Raw genomic sequence first — 21,429 nt, forward strand, 5'->3', positions numbered from 1 at the left:
CGGTGCCCGGCTGAAGCGCCTAGAACCGCTCGGTCACAGCAGCCGGCCCTGTATGTTAGCAACGAGGAATTTCAAATGCTCACGCTTAACACAGCAGGAAAATAAATTTGTTATTATTGGATGGAAATGTCTGTAGGAGTTCTCTTGTGGTGTCTGATATCACACACAGATGTAATTTAGGAGATGACTCTTCACACACACCTGATGCATTTGAAAAGTAGCATGACTCTAAAACTCTGGAGTTCCGTTCCTTAATTCCCGTACCATGACACAACGTCAAGTGTCTCGCGAGTTTCTTAATGTCTTCTAATCTTCCAAAGATACTATATCCAGAACATAAAAAATGTAGCGCCAAATCGTTTCTTGGAGGTGCCCAATTTGCAAGAAATCACTCATCATTATACGCACAATGATAAAAAAAATATTATATACATTTTATGATTTTTTTTTTTTTTGCGTGTGGGAAGAAAATCAAGTATAGCGGTGTAGCGAAGGCTTGAAACGTACCTTGGTGTGCTACAAAGGAGAAAAGACTGAGAAACGTGGCTCTGAAGTAAAGTGTGTGGAGATGGAAAGTAATTTGCAGGCTTGTAGCTGTTTGCTTTGAGACCCCCTACAATCAAAAACTATACTGAGACCACTCTACATCCTTGTATATTCGGTACCGCGATCGATTAGCAAATGGTTGTCGTGTGGGAGAAAAAAGGGATAGTTACCAGGTTTATCGTGCCAAGTAAGCTTGTTACTGGCAGCAAACGTAATAAAAATTCTGTACACACCACTGCATGCACATTGGCGGTCTGCCTCTGTGCAACGTAACAGCTAAGGCGACTGCTCACGCTTCGTCGGGAAGCGATTTATAACGATTCGGGCCATGCTGACGTAGCCATTGACTGTCGCTGCACACCCCTCCCCGTGCCCTTTGTAGCGCTTGACGCCGCGCTTTATTTCGCCTGTTTACACGCCGCCCTGACGGAAAACCTTTGAAAAGCTGAACTGGCGACCAAAGTAGGCACATTGTCGCAAGCTGACGTCTCTATTTGTCGATGGCGAAATTTCGCATCCCGCCCCGAAAACTCACCCTCCACCTTTCCTCTCGTTCCCTATCTCTCTGCCTCTCCCCCTCGCTCCCTCCTCCCACTCCACCCCGGTCTCTCTCTCTCTCTCTCTCTCTCTCTCTCTCTCTCTCTCTCTCTCTCTCTGCCTTATCATACCACACGAATTTGTTTGTTCCCATTCTCTGGCTTTTCCTCCTCTCCAACATTCAGTGCACACCCTCAGCACAGCGAAACGAAAGAATAAGTGAAATCATCCATACTGAAAATCCACCACCCCTGTGTCTACATTCATCTTTTGTACGCGACGTCAGAAAAACAACACACACGGAAACCAGAAAAATCGCTCGCACCATTGCCTCTTTTGTCGTACTGTAACAGTAAATTTGGTCCCAGTATTGTGTCTTGCGGTACTCAACGTCGGCGTAGCCACGCGACTCCAGCAAAACACACTTCTCACCCTCCCCTAATTCCACACACACACACACACACACACACACACACACACACACACACACACAGAAACATGCGCACGGACACACATGCTGCCAACCTATTCACAATTCTCCACCAGATTTTCGTGCCTGTCAGATTATTAATTCTCATTTTGTCGCTTTTTCTGTGTGTTGCAGGGGCGGTGTTGGGTCAAAGCGTCTACGCTATTGGTCGCTGGCCTGAGGACTTCCGAAAGCAGCGATTCGATCTCCAGACACCCCTGCGGGCAGCAAGCTCCGGGTGCCTCGTCACACAGAGTTAAACTCGCGGTTCGCGTCGTCGCAGCGACGCTTCGACTAGCACAGTAGCTGGCCGTGTATAGATACACATTCACCTATCCAGATCTCGAGATTAAGTATACTTACTACTGGGGAGGATAAATTATATATATATATACGTGTGTACATAAAATAAATTCATCCGTCGCCGCCCCGTAGGAAAATTCGGATATATATATATATATATTATATATACGTAAATGCAAGAAATTTAAAATATTTTCTCTCTCTCTTTTTTCGCACTAAAGATTATACTGCAGGTGTTTTTGTAGGACTTTTGTGAGAGGCTGAGTGTCGAGTGTCGTCTTTCCGAGAAGCGCTTTGTGTTCGTGAGCAGTGGATCAGCCCCTGAGGGGACAGTTTCGCGAGTTCTCTGGCGGGTCCAGCCTAGGAGTGCAATTGTTAAAAAAGTGTCAATATTAGTGCTAGCAGTTTTGGCCTGGAAGGAATAGATCGTGCAGGACGGTGATAGCGGAGCACGGCCGCGGTCCCTGAAGATGCCAGTCGGCTCGTTGCGAGTGGGGTAGAAGTGTCGACAGCCGAGAGAGAGCCACGTAACAGGAGTCAGGTTCCCCCGGGAGTCGAAGCAAGCCCGTAGCCTGGCGGTCGCCTGCACGAAGCTGTGGGGGTCCCCCACCAACTCCGCCGCCGCCGGCCCGTACGCGCCAGCCGCCGCGGACGCCGCCTCCGACGCCGCCGCCTCCGCCGCCGACGCGTCCTCCGCCGACGCGGGGCCCCGCCCCCAGCAACAGCAGCCGCCGCCGCCGCCGCTCCACCACCAGCCGCAGCAGTACCCCCAAGCCGCTGCCAAAATTTTGGTTTTCGGCGGCAGCCGCGCTGCGTCGAGTTGGGAGACCGAGGACGCGGCTGCGGGGGCGGCTGCGGGGGCGGGGGCGGCTACGGGGGCGGGGCCTGACGAGGACGGAGGCGTGCCGGGGGCGGGCGACGCGGGAGGCGGCGGTCCGGGGGCCGCCGCGGTGGCGCCGCCGCCCAAGATCTCGCCGCCGTGGTCCGACCTGTACCACAACCCCCACCACCACCAGCACGCGCACCACCACCACCCGCACCAGCTGCACCACGCGGCCGTGCAGCAGCAGCAGCAGCACCACCCGCAGCAGCACCACGGCCAGCCGCACCAGCCGCCCCCGCCGCCGCCCCACCCGCACCATACCCACCACCACCAGCACCACCAGCACCACAACCACCACCAAGCCCAGCACCCGCACGCCCACCAGGGCTCTCCCCACCTCGACCCCGGCATGAGTTCCTATTTCGCCAACTCGTACATGCCCGACCTGCGCAACGGCGGCGTCGTGCCCGCGGAGCACCCGCACGCGCACTACGGCGCCGCCGTGCAGCAAGGCCCCGGAGGCGGCGCCGACCCCAGCTCGGGGGCGGGCGCCGCCTCGTGGGGCGGCGGCGGCGGCGGCGCCGGGGCGCAGCAGCCGCCTCAGGGCATGCCCTACCCGCGCTTCCCTCCCTACGACCGCATGGACATCCGGAGCGCAGCCTACTACGGCGCGCAGCAGTCCGGCGGCGGCGGCGGCCTCGACGGCTCGCCCGGGGGCGGCGGCGGCAACGGGGGCGGCGGGGGCGGAGGCTACCGCTCGGGTTCCCCCATGGGTGGTGGCGGGCAGACCCCCGTCGTGTACGCGAGCTGCAAGCTCCAGGCGGCGGCGGCCGCGGCGGCCGCGGCGGCGGCGGGGAACGGGGGCGGGGCGGGCGGCGGGGGCAGCCCGCCGCTGGACGTGCCGCCCCACCAGCACCAGCACCACGCGCACCACGCGCCGCCCCACCTGCAGCAGCAGCAGCAGCAGCAGCAGCAGCTGTACGCCGACCCGGCGCCGCAGCAGCAGCAGCAGCAGCAGCCGCCGCCGACGCAGCAGCCGCCGCCGGTGCCGCCCCCGCACCAGCACCAGCCTCCGCTGGGCGCCGGCGTCCCGCCCCCCGGCCACCAGCACCAGCACCAGCACCCGCAGCAGCAGCAGCAGCCGCCCCCGCAGCAGCACAACGGCAGCCCCGCCAACACGCTGCCCAGCCCGCTCTACCCCTGGATGCGAAGCCAGTTCGGTGAGTGTCCCTCACTTCGGCGGATTCTCTCTTTAACTCTCTCCAACCCATATTTTATCTTACATTAGTAAAAAAGTTAAAATATTGTTATTGACTTCTAGCAACACATTCTACATGATTTCAGCTTTTTTATTAGTGTAGTTTGTTTCCTAATGAGTCTATGTGGAGGGGTTAGGTTGGGTTGTTTGGGAGAGGAGACCAGACAGCCAGGTCATCGGTCTCATCGGACTAGGTAAGGAATTCCGTCCTGCCCTTTCAAAGGAACCATCCCGGCATTTGCCTGGAGCGATTTAGGGAAATCACGGAAAACGTAAATCAGGATGGCCAGACACGGGATTGAACAGTCGTCCTCGCGTATGCGAGTCCAGTGTGGTCTATGTGGACCCAGTAATTATTATCCTGTTGGTCCTCTCATCAGCTGACCTAGTTTACAGGCGCTATGTCACGAATTGAGCGGCTTCCCTCATCGGAGGTTCGAGTCCTCCCTCGGGCATGGGTCTGTGTGTTGTCCTTAGCGTGAGTCAGTTTAAGTAGTGTGTAAGTCTAGGGACCGACGACGTCAGAAGTTTGGTGCCTCAGGAAAAAATGGCTCTGAGCACTATGGGACTCAACTGCAGTGGTCATCAGTCCCCTAGAACTTAGAACTACTTAAACCTAACTAACCTAAGGACATCACACGCATCCATGCCCGAGGCAGGATTCGAACCTGCGACCGTAGCGGTCGTGCGGTTCCAGACTGTAGCGCCTACAACCGCTCGGCCACCCCGGCCGGCTAGGTCCCTTAGGAATTCACCCACATTTGTACATGTTGATCTAGTTTACAGATTAGAATGCGATGCTGCCATGAGGAAACAATGGGCTTTCGTGGACAAGGCAGAAATATTTAAAATCTGTAATAGGTCTAATTCGATCCTTTGGGCTGGAAAGGGTTAGGAGTGCTACTTATAGTGTCAATCATAACCACGAAAAAATAAAAAGTATTAATTCATCGTTAGTTTTCTGCTCTAATCGCGGGTGCTTTGTGTCTCTGTTGCTTGCGAGAAAGCCTTAACTGTGGCAAGGCGCCTCAGACCGCGCGGCTACCCCACGCAGCTAAAAAAATGTAACTTCCACACAAATGGTTCAAATGGCTCTGAGCACTATGGGACTTAACTTCTGAGGTCACCAGGACCCTAAAACTTAGAACTACTTAAAACTAACTAACCTAAGGACATCACACACATTTAGCCCGAGGCAGGATTCGAACCTGCGACCGTAGCGGTCGTGCGGTTCCAGACTGTAGCGCCTACAACCGCTCGGCCACCCCGGCCGGCTAGGTCCCTTAGGAATTCACCCACATTTGTACATGTTGATCTAGTTTACAGATTAGAATGCGATGCTGCCATGAGGAAACAATGGGCTTTCGTGGACAAGGCAGAAATATTTAAAATCTGTAATAGGTCTAATTCGATCCTTTGGGCTGGAAAGGGTTAGGAGTGCTACTTATAGTGTCAATCATAACCACGAAAAAATAAAAAGTATTAATTCATCGTTAGTTTTCTGCTCTAATCGCGGGTGCTTTGTGTCTCTGTTGCTTGCGAGAAAGCCTTAACTGTGGCAAGGCGCCTCAGACCGCGCGGCTACCCCACGCAGCTAAAAAAATGTAACTTCCACACAAATGGTTCAAATGGCTCTGAGCACTATGGGACTTAACTTCTGAGGTCACCAGGACCCTAAAACTTAGAACTACTTAAAACTAACTAACCTAAGGACATCACACACATTTAGCCCGAGGCAGGATTCGAACCAGCGACCTTAGCGGTCGCGCGGTTCCAGACTGTAGCGCCTAGAACCGCTCAGCTACTCCGGCCGGCAACTTGCACACAGATTTACTGCATAATTCTGGCGGTATATGCACCAGACATTATATCGCTTCCAGCTGTAGCGAAATGCTGCCACCAACTTGACGACGGCGGGATAGACGTGGGTGACGCTGATCGGGAAGTTCAGATCCTACACAACACATTTTTCGTGCTGTCCGCAAGCTGAAATAAAAAGTGCGGAAAAGAGATTTCCGACGCTGGAAACGTTCACAAAGCGGTTCTCGAATGTCTTCGTGACGTAGTACTGGATTTCTGTCGTCGAGATCTGTACGAGAGGCAGAAAGTCCCTACTGCTGTTTATAGAGACTTGCTGAGCATGTTGAAAATTGTGTCATGTATTTGTGTGACTTTGACTGGTAGTGCAGCAGTCACTAAAAGTTACTTGGCTTGCCACAATAATGTGTATCTTACTTTTTGAAGTCCCTTCGTACTAAAGCCCTTCTTTTTATTCTTGCTTCATTTCATAAAAAGAACGTAATATGACGGAGTGAAACCTTCTCGTAAAGTATGTGAACGTTCAATGCGTGCATCACTTATCGCGTTTTTTCATAAAACTATAACCGCTTTTGAAGGCTACTGGAGTAGATAACGTAATTCCAAACATCCTAAATGTAACCTTTTCACAATAAAACTCTTCCCGTAAACATGGTCTCCAAAACGCGTACATTAAGAGACGTGAGACCATGTTCATCTTCCTTACTGTGGAAGACACTTCTCCTATTGAAAAAGGGCTCATAGCTATTTAGGTATGAAATTGTAGAACCCATGTTTACTGGAGTTATTTCTTGTTTTGCTGTAAGGAACCTGTCCCCAAATTTTCTAGAAGTATTTTGGAAACACATGTACGGATGTAGACACACGTGTGTGGTTGAATCTTCTAGGAACGTAAGCTTTCAGAATATTTAGCAGTAAACCACTCTGCGATGCAACGCCAGTCTTTCAGCGTCTGCCACGGTAGTTTATCTGAATGCTGGTACGTGAGCTTTCCGCGCTTACGACACGAATCTGTCACGAAACGCGCTGCTCTTATTTGGACTGTGTCTATTTTCTCTGTCTGTTCTACCCGATCAAACTGCCCGAGTGAGGAGCAGTTCCTACGAATCCACGTGTACCTACACACTGTACGATCAGCTTTGAAGAGTGTAGTTGACGGTACTTATCGTGGTACCATAGGATACAGTTTCTTCGCGTTCAATGAATCGGGGGAGAATGACTGCTTAAATTCCGCTTTGCGTGGTGCACTTGCTCTTATTTTGTCTTCACTGCCCCTACATAAATGATACTTAGCTCGACTCAAGAAAACCTCTTTATTCTTCACTTAATAATGATCATGAAATTTAGTAAGTACGCTTTTGAGGGGTCATTTGAGTCTACTTTCAAGAGTCTGCTTTTTCATGTCTTTCTGTATTTCTACCACACCCTCTCGTGAATCAAACAAACCTATGACCATTCGTGCCGCCCTTGTTTGTTTTAATTTAATATTCGCTCTTAGTCCCGGTTTGGTATGGGTCCCATATACTCCGCCGGCCGCTGTGGCCGAGCGGTTCTTGGCCCTTCAATCTGGAACCGCGCGACCGCTACGGTCGCAGGTTCGAATCCAGCCTCGGGCATGGATGTGTGTGATGTCCTTAGGTTAGTTAGGTTTAAGTAGTTCTAAGTCTAGGGGACTGATGACCTCAGATGTCAAATCCCATAGTGCTTGGAGCCATTTGAACCATTTTGAAACCTCACACTTCAGAAACAATCCAAGGTGGGGCGCACAAGTGATTTGTGAGCATTCTACTTTGCGGATTGACTGAATTTTCACAGTATTCTGTCAACGAACCGCAATCTGACATATCCTCTCCCTACAACAAAGCCTGTGTGATAACTCCATTTCGCATCCCTCCAGATTGTTAAACCTAGGTATTTGTGCGAGGAGTGACCCTAATTGTGACTCGTTGATATGATAATCGTAGGATGCTACGCGTTTTCTTTTTTCCTATACCATGCCTGATTTTACATTTTTTTACATTCCAAGCTAGTTGCCAGGTTTTCCACAATTCTGAAGTACATTAAAAAAGGAAACCGGCGCACCATTAAAAAATTTTCCGAATGGAATGGAAATCAGTAAGTGTAATGTTCATATACAGTCAAACAAATGATCACAATTTCTACATATACATCCATACTCCGCAAGCCACCTGACGGTGTGTGGCGGAGGGTACCATGAGTACCTCTATCGGTTCTCCCTTCTATTCCACTGACGTATTGTTCGTGGAACGAAAGATTGTCGGTATGCCTCTCTGTGGGCTCTAATCTCTCTGATTTTATCCTCACGGTCTCTTCGTGAGATATACGTAGGAGGGAGCAATGTACTGCTAGACTCCTCGGTGAAGGTATGTTCTCGAAACTTCAACAAAAGCCCGTACCGAGCTACTGACCGTCTCTCTTGCAGAGTCTTCCACTGGAGTTTATCTATCATCTCCGTAACGCTTTCGCGATTACTAAATGATCCTGTAAGGAAGCGCGCTGCTCTCCGTTGGATCTTCCCTATCTCTTCTATCAACGCTATCTGGTACGGGTCCCACATCGGTGAGCAGTATTCATGCAGTGGGCGAACAAGTGTACTGTAACCTACTTCCTTTGATTTCGGACTGCATTTCCTTAGGATTCTTCCAATGAATCTCAGTCAGGCATCTGCTTTACCGACGATTAATTTTATATGGTCATTATATTTTAAATCACTCCTAATGCCTACTCCCAGATAATTTACGGAATTAACTGCTTCCAGTTTCGGACCTGCTATGTTGTAGCTAAATGATAAAGGATCTTTCTTTCTATGTATTCGCAGCACATTACACTCGTCTACATTGAGATTCAATTGCCATTCCCTGCTCCATGCGGCAATTCGTTGCAGATCCTCCTGCATTTCAGTACAATTTTCCTTTCTTACAACCTCTCGATATACTACAGCATCATCCGCAAAAAGCCTCAGTGAACTTCCGATGTTATCTCGAATGTTATTTATATATATTGTGAATAGCATCGGTCCTACGACACTCCCCTGCGGCACACCTGAAATCACTCTTACTTCGGAAGACTTCCCTCCATTGAGAATGACATGCTGCCTTCTGTTATCTAGGAACTCTTCAATCCAATCACACAATTGGTCTGATAGTCCATATGCTCTTACTTTGTTCATGAAACTAATAACTAGATAATTTATTCAAGAGAAAGAGGTTCACAAATTGAGAAATTCAATAAAGCGTTGGTCCAACTCTGGCCCTTATGCAAGTAGTTATCAGCTCGGTATTTATTGACAGAGTTGTCGGATCTCCTCCTGAGGTGTACCGTGCCAAATTCTGCCCAATTGGAGCGTAGAAAGCGGTAGAAACTTTCGCTGTGTTCGGGCGGGCACTGTATTGTCGAAATGTATGCCCAGGATGGCTAACCGTGAGGGGCAACTAAACGGGGAGTAGAATATCGTCGACGTACCGTCATGCTGTAAGATGACAGCCAAAGGGCTCCAGCTATGAAATGAAGTGGCGCTCCAGAGCAACACTCCGTGGTTGTGGAGCCGTATGACGGGCGACTGTCAGGTTGGTACCCCACTGCTGTCCGTGGTGTCTCCAGACACGTCTTAGGCGTGGAATCTCATTTACTGGAATACAGTCGTCTTCAGTGATGAGTCTCACTTCGAACTGAACATCGATGGTCACCGAAGACGTGTATGCAGGTTCCCCAGACAGTGGTGGGACACCCGCCCCACTATCGACGTCCATACGCCATGACAGCAATTTCCTTTCCTCAGCAGGACCCCTCTGGTCATCATCCACCGCGCCCTTAGAAGCCGGCCGCTGTGGCCGAGCGGTTCTAGGTGCTTCAGTCCGGAACCGCGCGACTGTTTCGGTCGCAGGTTCAAATCCTGCTTCGGGCATGGATGTTGTGATGTCCTTAGGTTAGTTAGGTTCAAGTAGTTCTAAGTTCTAGGAGACTAATGACCTCAGATGTTAAGTCCCATAGTGCTCAGAGCCATTTGAACCATAGCCACCCTTAGAACGCAGCGGTGTGTCGACGATATTCTACGCCCCGGTTTGTTGCCCTTTATGGCAAGCCCCCTGGGCCTACATTTCAGCAAAATAATGCTCGACCGCACACGGCTAGATTTTCTACTACATGTCTTCATGCTTGCCAAACTCTACCTTGGCCAGCAAGGTCGCCTTGTCCCTCCCCAGTTGAGAACGTCTGCAGCATTATGGGCAGGGCCCTCCAACCAGTTCGGGATTTTGACTATCGGCCGCACCAATTGGACAAACTGTAGGACATCCAAAACCTCGGTCAATCAACGCTTAGCCAAATAACTGCCTGCTTAAGGGCCAGATGGTAAATGGAGCTAACTTTTACCTAAGTGCGCATTTAAACACCAAAAACATAGGCACTGTATTAATTACCATCACCGGCTTTGCATTGATGGTGTAATAATTTATGAGTAAACTTTGCACGGAAAAACTGCAGTATTATCCTTTTACACCTCAACATGATGTCAACCCGGTCTAATGACTGGCAATTTGCTCATAATGAAGGGAAATAGGTAGTCGCGCACTTCACCAAACGTCGAAGCGCCGGAGCTTAGTTCAAATGGCTCTGAGCACTATGGGACTTAACACCTGACGTCATCAGTCCCCTCGACTTAGAACGACTTAAACCTAACTAACCTAAGGACGTCACAGACACCCATGCCCGAAGCAGGATTCGAACGTGTGACCGTAGCAGCAGCGCGGTCCGGACTCACGCGCCTAGAACCACTCGAACACAGGCCGGAGCTTAGTGTAAATAAAAAAGCACAATTTCCTGAAGTCTGTGTCACACATTTAGCCAAAGTGGGGACAAGTACATGAAATCTTTTTCGTATTTCGGGAACTGATATAATTTGTCACTTCAAATGTGTCAAACGTTTATTTCTGAAATCAAATAAATTTTTCGCAAAAACAATCGTTTACTGTGACAGTGGACCGATTCAAAGCGGAAAATCACCCAAAACTAATCGTGGGAGGGGCAATATAGTCCACCCACGAATGAGGTTCTTTATATATACGCAACTGGCCATTAAAATTGCTACATCAAGAAGAAATGCAGATGATAAATGGGTATTCATGGGACAAACATCTTATACTAGAACTGACATGTGATTACATTTTCACGCAATTTAGGTGCATAGATCCTGAGAAATCAGTACCCAGAACAACCACCTCTGGCCGCAATAACGCCCTTAATACGTCTGGGCATTGAGTCAAACAGAGCTTGGATGGCGTGTACAGGCACAGCTGCCCATGCAGCTTCAGCACGATACCACAGTTCATCATGAGTAGTGACTGGCGTATTGTGACGAGCCAGTTGCTCGGCCACCATTGACCAGACGTTTTCAGTTGGTGAAAGATCTGGAGAATGTGCTGGCCAGGGCAGCAGTCGAACATTTTCTGTATCCAGAAAGGCCCGTACAGGACCTACAACATGCGGTCGTGCATTATCCTGCTGAGTCTCGCAGCGATCGAATGAAGGGTAGAGCCACGAGTCGCAACACATCTGAAATGTAACGTCCACTGTTCAAAGTGCCGTCAATGCGAACAAGAGGTGACCGAGACGTGTAACCAATGGCACCCCACACCATTATGCCGGGTGATACGCCAGTATGGCGATGACGAATACACGCTTCCAATGTGCGTTCACTGCGACGTCGCCAAACACGGATGCGATCATCATGATGCTGTAAACAGAACCTGGATTCATCCGAAAAAATGACGTTTTGCCATTCGTGCACCCAGGTTCGTCGTTGAGTACACCATCGCAGGTGCTCCTGTCTGTGGTGCAGCGTCAAGGGTAACCGCAGCCATGGTCTCCGATCTGATAGTCCATGCTGCTGCAAACGTCATCGAACTGTTCGTGCAGACGGTTGTTGTCTTGCAAACGTCCCCATCTGTTGCCTCAGGGATCGAGACGTGGCTGCACGATCCGTTACAGCGATGCGGATAAGATGCCTGTCATCTCGACTGCTAGTGATACGAGGCCGTTGGCATCAAAGTCGGAAACAAGGTGGTACGCATTTCTCCTCCTTACACGAGCCATCACAACAACGTTGTACCAGGCCACGCCGGCAAACTGCTGTTTGTGTATGAGAAATCGATTGGAAACTGTAGGCGTCGCCACCGGCGCCAACCTTGTGTGAATGCTCTGAAAAGCTAATCATTTCCATATTACAGCATCTTCTTCTCTGTCGGTTAAATTTCGCGTCTGCAGCATGTCAGCTTCGTGGTGTAGCAATTTTAATGGCCAGTAGTGTACTTGTGGTCAGATAGCCTAGAGTGTATTGTCATGACAGTCGCTTCGATTTATCGAGCGTACGAAAAAGAGAAAGAATTTCATCGTTTCATCACGGGTTTTTTCAAAAAGCCGGAGAGTTAGTTGGATATATCGAGGTTCGAATTAGCAAGAATGGACCATATCTGTTTTGTTCCTCTTTGTGTTCTTCTTGGCCCCTCTCTATCTCTCTCTCTCTCTCTCTCTCTCTCTCTCTCACACACACACACACACACACACACACACACAGACACACAGAGAGAGAGAGAGAGAGAGGTGTGAGACGGGGGGGGGGGGGGGGGGGGGGCGGGACGCTCAGGCAGCGTGCAGCCGCAGCACAACGTAAGACGGTCACCTAGGCTGGCCTCCCCCACACACACCACACAGCAGGATGGACAGTGGATTCGCCACGCATTCCTCGCGCCTGAACCCGCCTTGTTCTTGCGACTGCGGGGGCGAGCAGACAATACGAGACCTCCCGTCGCAGCCGGCACCGCTACAATGGCGGAGCCCCCCCGCGGACCGCCACCATTCAGATTGAGACGTCTGGCCCGTCCGAATAAATCACCCCCCACCACGCACTCCTCCCAGGCAGCTAGCGCCTCTGTTCCGCGGACAGGGAGTAATACACGCTCGCTCCGTCGTCTCCCAGCGGACTCCCTTGTTGTAACCTGGAACAACTGAAAAATCATTTCAAGTTACTATCGCTATTATTCGTTGACGTCCAGCGACCGTCATAAGCAACACAGTTTTATCGCTGTAGTCACTTTTAATGTCAACATTTACTGTGGCCGTCCCAAAAGATTTTCCAGAGACCACTACCAGCTATAATTTTTTGTTGATTTTCGTAAATTACAAAGATAACACAAAATGGAGGTATATTTACTTCGTTTTTTACTATGCTGTCCACATAATTAAAAAAAAAAAATCATCGCTGACTTCGCTCAGATGAAGTGGATGACTTGTTGTGGTGTCTTCATTACATCCATTCTTGTGAATCCTTCGATCTTGATAACCACTGTTTACAAATTTGCAAAGGGCACTAAAAACACGTCATCACAATCAATTCTACTTTACGGTACAAACAAGGAGATATTCAAAGCATATTTTTTCCGATTTAACTTTCGATGGATGAGCGGTTCTAGGCGCTACAGTCTGGAGCCGAGCGAACGCTACGGTCGCAGGTTCGAATCCTGCCTCGGGCATTGATGTGTGGGATGTCCTTAGGTTAGTTAGGTTTAAGTAGTTCTAAGTTCTAGGCGACTGATGACCTCAGAAGTTAAGTTGCATAGTGCTCAGAGCCATTTGAACCATTTTAACTATCGATATGTCTATCAGTTGTAATATCTTCTGTACACCCTGCTGACGTATTTCTGATAAAATATATTAAAATAAGAGAGAGTGTGACAGCTTAATCTGATAACAACATAAAAATTATTTGAAGGCATTTGTAACACAAAATCATATATAATCTTAATCTTTACGTATTTCTTTAATGTTAACTCCATTAAGATGAAGTAGACGAGCAAATGTGATTTCTTGAAATCCGTAATTACTTCAAGATGTCGTTTTTCCACTTTTGGGGATGGATGACTATTTCCATTGCCCCTAAGCCGTACATTCCAGCTCTTCTGTAAAGTGTTCAGTGTTTTAAGATTACTCTCTATTGGGACACTGTCCTATTCCATCTATATGCTTGGCTATAGCTGTTTTGCTAGCGTTGTAGAATCTAAAATAGCCAGCATTTTCTTTACACCGGGTTTAAAAATTTCCCCCCTTTTGGTCATAGAACATGCACATACGGTAAGGAAAGATTTTAATGTCTGCGTGTACTTTTGTTAAATCTTTTTGCTTGGCTATTGCAGCCTCGAGATGGGGTTCGTAACGCGAAATATGCTGTTTTAGTCAGTAATTTAAATAAACTGACAAACATTCCGCTACGGTCGCAGGTTCGAATCCTGCCTCGTGCATGGATGTGTGTGATGTCCTTAGGTTAGCTAGGTTTAAGTAGTTCTACGTTCTATGCGACTGATGACCTCAGATGTTAAGTTCCATAGTGCTCAGAGCCATTTTTATGAATCAGACTGCAGTTAACAGAGTCGATGGAGTGAAGAGGATGTAGAGGTTTAAAAAGTAATCACATAGGCTTGTAGCCTATCCGCGATGTTATTCAATCTGTACACCGAGTAATTAGTAAAGCAAATAAGGAGACATTTGGAAAGAAAATTGAACATCAGGAAAAAGAAATAAACAGTTTGAGGTTTTGCGATAACAATGTTATTGTATCACAGATACGAAAGGACTTACAGGGGCAGCTGAACGGAATTGGCAATGTCTTGAAAGGAGGGTATAAGATGAACATCAACAAAAGCAAAAGTTGGATAATGGAATGTAGTCGAATCAGAATAGATGATGCTGAGAGCTTTATGTCAGAAAATAAGACACTAAGTATTGGTGTTTGGGCAGCAAAATAACTGAAGATGGCCGAAGTAGAGAGGATATCAAATACAGGCTGGCAATAGGAAGAGAAGCGTTTCTGATGAATATAAATTTTGTAATAAAGATTTAAATGCTACGAAGCCCATTCTGAGATTCTCTCAACTGTTTCCCTGAACGTAAGTGAAACTTGGACCATTAGCAGTTCAGAGAAAAGGACAGTATATGCTTTTGAAGTGTGGTACTGCAACAGGATGCTGAATGTTAGATTGGTGGATCGAGTGGCAAATGAGGACATAGTGAAGTTAATTGAGGAAAAAAGATATTTGTGGCGCAACTTGACTAACAGAAAGAATCGGTTGACAGAACGCACCCGGAGGCGTCGGGAGTTTCTCAGTTTAGTATTTTAAGAAAGTATTAGGGGTAAAAATTGTAGAGGGAGGCCAAGAGATAAATATAGCAAACAGGTTGAAATGAATGCGTGGAGCAGTAGGTGTGCAGAGATGAAGAAGTCTGCACAGAATAAACCAGTGTGGAGAGCTGCATCGAAACAGCCCCACACTGTCAAAACAGCAACAACAACAACAAGTTTTGTCATAGCACACTACAAATCGGTTTCAAGCGCTTGTGCTGCGTTAGTCCGATTACGGCATACCTCGAAAATCAGTGTAACTGTCCGATAGCTCCGTCGTTTCTTAAATGTTGTGAAGATAATACCATCAGCGTTATTTGCTGGCTTTATTCGTACGTAATCTGTTTCAGTGTTACAGTAAACTAACTTTAGGCCCATCTCTGACTGATGCTCACGTAGATATCGAGGAAATTATTACTGTAGTTTCTGTAGAAGGTCCAAAACATTGCCTATGGTGTGTTAATAGGCGTGAGCAGCCTTTGTTGACATCCGGACCAGACTGGCATACTGAAGTTCACGGACACCTCGTAACGTGACCCAAGTGCACATGAAGTCAAAACTATGGCACTCGTTACGTAAATGTTTATAGGCTATGAAAGACAGCCCTTTCCGACAAGCCAAAAATTCATTTTATGTTCACCCCACTCTCAGATATTTACATTCATTTACGTGTCATGTTGGCCGGCCGGTGTGGCCGAGCGGTTCTAGGCACTTCAGTCTGGAACCGCGCGACCGCTACGGTCGCAGGTTCGAATCCTGCCTCGGGCATGGATGCGTGTGATGTCCTTAAGTTAGTTAGGTTTAGGTAGTTCTAAGTCTAGGGGACTTTGACCTCAGATGCTAAGTCCCATAGTGCTTAGAGCCATTTGAACCCGTTGCATTTGAATAAAACCAGTTAGTACAGCTGACGATGGTATCCTTACTGCATATGAGATACAGTAACAGATGTTGTCCCAGTGTGTCCGCAAATTGGATGTATGGAGAAGTTGTGCCGTTGGAAGATTCTCACGCCGCGTACGTTCAACTCGTGCCCGGATCGCCCACATGCAAGGGCGACCTCTGGGTCGACAACCCTCTAGGTCTGCAGATTTGGCACGCTCCTTGGGCGGAGTGAGTCGCCCCGAGGGACAGCTAAGGTAACCCGTTGTTGAAAAGACACGGCAGCGGGGGCGGACTCCCTGGAGACAAAAGCCTTCGTCGGACAATGGGGGACCCCTGGTCAATGTCCTCTTGGGGCAGCGGCCGGGGCCACACGTCCAAGCAGTGGATCGGCGCCTTCAGTCTCTTCCAGTGTAGTTCCGCGCACGGGCGACTTCCCCGCGCCAAAGTATTTCTACTGCGATTTAGTTGCGATTGAGTTACGCGATGACGAAACATACATCGCCACCTACACCGCCTGGCTAACAGACTGAGGTAAGTTTCTCGAGATCGCTTAACTAATGGTTCTGAGCACTATGGGACTTAACTTCTGAGGTCATCAGTCGCCTAGAACTTAAAACTAATTAAACCTAACTAACCTAAGGACATCACACACATCCATGCCTGAGGCAGGATTCGAACCTGCGACTGTAGCAGTCGCGCAGTTCCAAGACCGTAGCGCCTAGAACCCCTCGGCCACTCCGGCCGACGCCGGCCGCTGTGGCCGTGCGGTTCTAGGCGCTCCAGTCCGGAGCCGTGCTGCTGCTACGGTCGCAGGTTCGAATACTGCCTCGGGCATGGATGTGCGTGTTGTCCTTAGGTTAGTTAGGTTTAAGTAGTTCTAAGTCTAGGGGACTGATGACCTCAGCAGTTGAGTCCCATAGTGCTCAGAGCCATTTGAACCACTCCGGCCGGCTTATCGTCTGTGTTTCACTTTCGAACAAGGGTACACACCAGACGAATACTTAAAGATTTAAGTTTATACTGGATCTTAACAAATTTCTCTTTCTCGAAACTGCCTTAATCGCTGTTGTCATTGTTATACCGCCTCTGTTTGATCCTTCGTCAGTTATTTTGCTGCCCAAATAGCAATCTACTATTTTTAGTGCCCTGTTTTCTAATCTAATTCCCTCAGCATCGCCTGGTTTAACTTGGCTACGTTCCATTAGTCTTGTTTACGTTTGTTGATATTCATCTTACGATCTCTTTTCAAGACAGTGCCTAGTTCGGCCAACTGCTCTTCCAAGTCCTTTGCTGTCTCTGACAGAATTACAGTATCATCAAACTTTTTAGTTCTTCCCCGTGGACTTTAACTCCTTTTCCAGATGTCTGTTTGGTTTCCTTTCCCGTCTAGTCAGTGTAGTGATTGAGTAACATGAAACGCATTCGCATTTGAACTATCTCCAGCTGTATAATGTATGTCGAGAATCAAAATTTGTGCTTGACAGGGACTCGAACCCGGATTTTTCGTTTTACGAGAGCGGTCGCCTTAACTGCTACAGTTACCCAAGCACGATCCACGGCCACACCATAAATTCCATATGTCGTCGTGCACCTGTCACACTTCTACTCTTACATCCCATTGACGGTATTCCTGGACAGGCGAGATATTTATTTGTAAGCCGAAAGCCGGATAAATACGCGACAGCAAGTGCCTATCTTGTGTAGCAGTGCGATGCAATGTTCCTTTGGACAAGCATGCATATTTGCAACTGCGAATACTTTTCGTATCTTTCGCAGCAGCTGTAGTTGCCATAGTTCCTATTCCTTCGGACACGCACGCAAATCCGAAGCAACATTTCGTCGTACTTTTTAACAACACGGGCAATGCCGTATCAACTGCGGTACGATACAACCCTGTCTCACTTCCTTCTCAACTACTGCCTTCTTATCGTGTGCTTCCACTCTTTATACTCTTCTAACAGCAGTCTGGTTCCTGCACAACCTATACATGACCTTTCGCTCCCTGAATTTTAACCCTGCTACCTTCAGAATTAGAAAGGAAGTCATCCTGTGTTCAAATGTTCAAATGTGTGTGAACTCTTATGGAACTTAACTGCTAAGGTCATCAGTCCCTAAGCTTACACACTACTTAACCTAAATTATCCTAAGGACAAACACACACACACCCATGCGTGAGGTAGGACTAGAACCTCCGCCGGGACCAGCCGCACAGTCCACGACTGTAGCGTCTACGACCGCTCGGTTAATCCCGGGCGGCGTCATCCTGTGTCATTGAGGCACCCATGTCACACCATCTCAGCACGGTCCATGGTTCTTGAGCTTACTATCTCAACTAATTGATGGCATTCCGGTAACTTTAACAGCCTTGCCGCAGTGGTAATACCGGTTGCTGTCAGATGAACGAAGTGAAGCGCTGGCGGGCTTGGTTAGCACTTGGACGGGTGACTGTCCCGGCATGCTTAGCATTGTTGGCAACCGGTGTCCATTCAACCCTTGAGAGTCCAATTGAGGAGCTACTTTACTGAGAAGTAGCTGTTCTGGGCACGAAAATTGCCAACGGCCAGTAGAACGGTGTGCTGATCTCATGCCCTTCCATATTCGCATCCTGTGGCGGCTGTCGACTGAGGTTGACACGGCGGTCGGTCGGTACCGGTGGGTCTTCTGATCACAGAAACATCACGTCCATCGTATCCAGCCGTGGATAGAAATTCGAAGTTTGACTATTGAGCAGAAATCATTTAATTTTTTTCGCATAACAGGCATTAGATGGGACAAGTTAGTTTGAATGCACAGACTTGGCCGTGCTCGTCGCTGGTTGACTGTCGTTTCTTGACCATAGCTCTACAGCCGTACATTTCCGACATGTGGTAATCTGGTATAATTTTACGCGATTGGACGTGCTCTACCTTGCTCTGATCTCCATACCAATTTCTCTCCGCCCTGTACAAGTTACGTGCCGTTCACAAGTTTCTAGCATCTAGCAGAGGTTTAAAATACCGCTTCAGTTGTAAATTACTTTCTTTTCGCACGACCGGTTTCGAACTGTTATAAGCCCATCCTCAGGTGACGTAGCTGTGCTGTGGTCCCCGAGTTCCTGTTCTGCGCTCATATGCAGCACACCGCCCCTGGTACACTCGGCACTCGGGAACCACAGCAAAGCTACGACACCTGTGAATGGGCTTATAGCCGGCCGCTGGTGGGCGAGCGGTTCTGGCGCTACAGTCTGGAACCGCGCGACCGCTACGGTCGCAGTTCGAATCCTGCCTCGGGCATGGATGTATGTGTTGTCCTTAGGTTAGTTAGGTTTAAGTAGTTCTAAGTTCTAGGTGACTTATGACCTCAGCAGTTGAGTCCCATAGTGCTCAGAGCCATTTTTGAATGGGCTTATAACAGTCCGAAACTGGGCGTGTAAAAATAAAGTAATTTACAACTGAAGCGGTATTTTAAACCTCTGCTATAATGCTCAGTTGCGGATGATCTGCCAACAGGATTGTTTGTTTCTAGCAACTGCTGCGTCTGTTTTGCTTGCGACCTCTTATACGACATAACGCGGTTGAGCTCGAGAACGTAACTGCGCGTCCGATACCATTGAGCTGGTCAGTTTTGATGAAGCTTGTCACAGCCTAAAGACGAAGTCTTAACTCAGAAGCAGTTGCGTTCTAATACACTGCCTCAAATAGGTCCATAATAACACGACCGGTATCGTAATTTTACTTAATTTGGAGCTCAGTTCTTTATGTCGAGCCGGCCGGAGTGGCCGTGCGGTTCTAGGCGCTACTGTCTGGAACCGCGCGACCGCTATGGTCGCAGGTTCCAATCCTGCCTCGGGCATGTATGTGTGTGATATCCGTAGGTTAGTTAGGTTTCAAGTAGTTCTAAGTTCTAGGGGACTGATGACCTCAGAAGTTAAGTCCCATAGAGTTCAGAGCCATTTGAACTTTATGTGGAAATCAGTAAAGATGTTTTGCCAACGACAAGGCGGGTTGGGGGGGGGGGGGGGAGGGGGGTGCATTAAGTAACATACGGATCCGTACAAGTTCATTAACTTTCCCTCAGATGTAGAATGTGGCCTCATTAATAAACAAAATATAATTCAAGAGATGTGCGTTGTGTCCAAATCCACTCTAACTTGTCAAGCACTTGATGTGGTCCGCTTTCTTCTTCTTTAGCATAAAGTGCTAAACTTTCAAAAGCGTTAATTTTTCCCACGTCTAATACATTGCTTAAGCGAAACGTTGATGCATTCTGACTGATTTCGATGGCCTCTCCGCTTCGGTGAGCAGTGTTATGTAGTACAAGGGGTCTCCCTGTGCGAGAGTCATCGGAAACATTGGATTTTCTTACGGTAGTTTTGACGAGTAACCCAGTATTTGCTGTTAGCGATGGTTTTGTGAAGTTTTCTACTGAAGTCCTATTTCCAGAATGAGATGCTAATATGAAACTTCCTGGCAGATTAAAACTGTATGCCGGACCGAGACTCGAACTCGGGACCTTAGCCTTTCGCGGGCAAGTGCTCTACCAACTGAGCTACCCAAGCACGACGACTCACGCCCCATCCTCACAGCTTTACTTCTGCCAGTACCTCGTCTCCTACCTTCGAAACTTTACAGAAGCTCTCCTGCGAACCTTGCAGAACTAGCACACCTGAAAGAAAGGATATTGCGGAGACATGGCTTAGCCACAGCCTGGGGGATGTTTCCAAAATGAGATTTTCACTCTGCAGCGGAGTGTGCGCTGATATGAAACTTCCTGGCAGATTAAAACTGTGTACCGGACCGAGACTCGAACTCCGGACTTTTGCCTTTCGCGGGCAAGCGCTTTACCAACTGAGCAACCCAAGCAGGAGAGCTTCTGTAAAGTTTGGAAGGTAGGAGACGAGGTACTGGCAGAAGTAAGGCTGTGATGACGGGTCGTGAGTCGTGCTTGGGTAGTTCAGTTGGTAGAGAACTTGCCCGCGAAAGGCGAAGGTCCCGAGTTCGAGTCTCGGTCCGGCACACAGTTTTAATCTGCCTTGAACTCCTATTGTATAGCCAGGTAAGATAACCCTCGGAAGCGCGCACTAGCCATAGCTGTGATTATCTCGGAAAAAAATAATACCAGATCGGCATCATCACAGGATTCTATTAAAATTATGTATCGGGTGATCAAAAAGTCAGTATAAATTGGAAAACTGAATAAATCACGGAATAATGTAGATAGAGAGGTACAAATTGTCACACATGCCTGGAATGACATGGGACTTTATTAGAACCAAAAAAATACAAACGTTCAAAAAAGTCCGACAGATTGCGCTTCATCTGATCAGAATAGCAATAATTAGCATAACGAAGTAAGACAAAGGAAAGATGATGATGATTACAGGAAATGCTCAATATGTCCACCATCATTCATCAACAATAGCTGTAGTCGAGGAATAATGTTGTGAACAGCACTGTAAAGCATGTCCGGAATTATGGTGAGGCATTGGCGTCGGATGTTGTCTTTCAGCATCCCTAGAGATGTCGGTCGATCACGATACACTTGCGACTTCAGGTAACCCCAAAGACAATAATCGCACGGACTGAGGTCTGGGGACCTGGGAGGCCAAGCATGACGAAAGTGGC

General features: G+C 48.3%; 1 protein-coding gene across 1 annotated transcript in view; it reads left to right on the top strand.

Annotated features, from left to right (window-relative positions):
- The first annotated feature begins 2,937 nt into the window (after positions 1-2,937).
- LOC126428106 (homeotic protein antennapedia-like) overlaps positions 2,938-21,429 on the top strand; it is a 77,628-nt gene continuing 59,136 nt past the window's right edge. Inside the window, exon 1 of the mRNA XM_050090010.1 lies at positions 2,938-3,898. Coding sequence (XP_049945967.1) covers positions 3,088-3,898 — 811 coding nt within the window. The 5' untranslated portion in view covers positions 2,938-3,087. The remainder of the gene's footprint in view (positions 3,899-21,429) is intronic.

The sequence above is a fragment of the Schistocerca serialis genome, chromosome 12 (assembly GCF_023864345.2).
Source record: "Schistocerca serialis cubense isolate TAMUIC-IGC-003099 chromosome 12, iqSchSeri2.2, whole genome shotgun sequence".
Taxonomy (NCBI): domain Eukaryota; kingdom Metazoa; phylum Arthropoda; class Insecta; order Orthoptera; family Acrididae; genus Schistocerca; species Schistocerca serialis.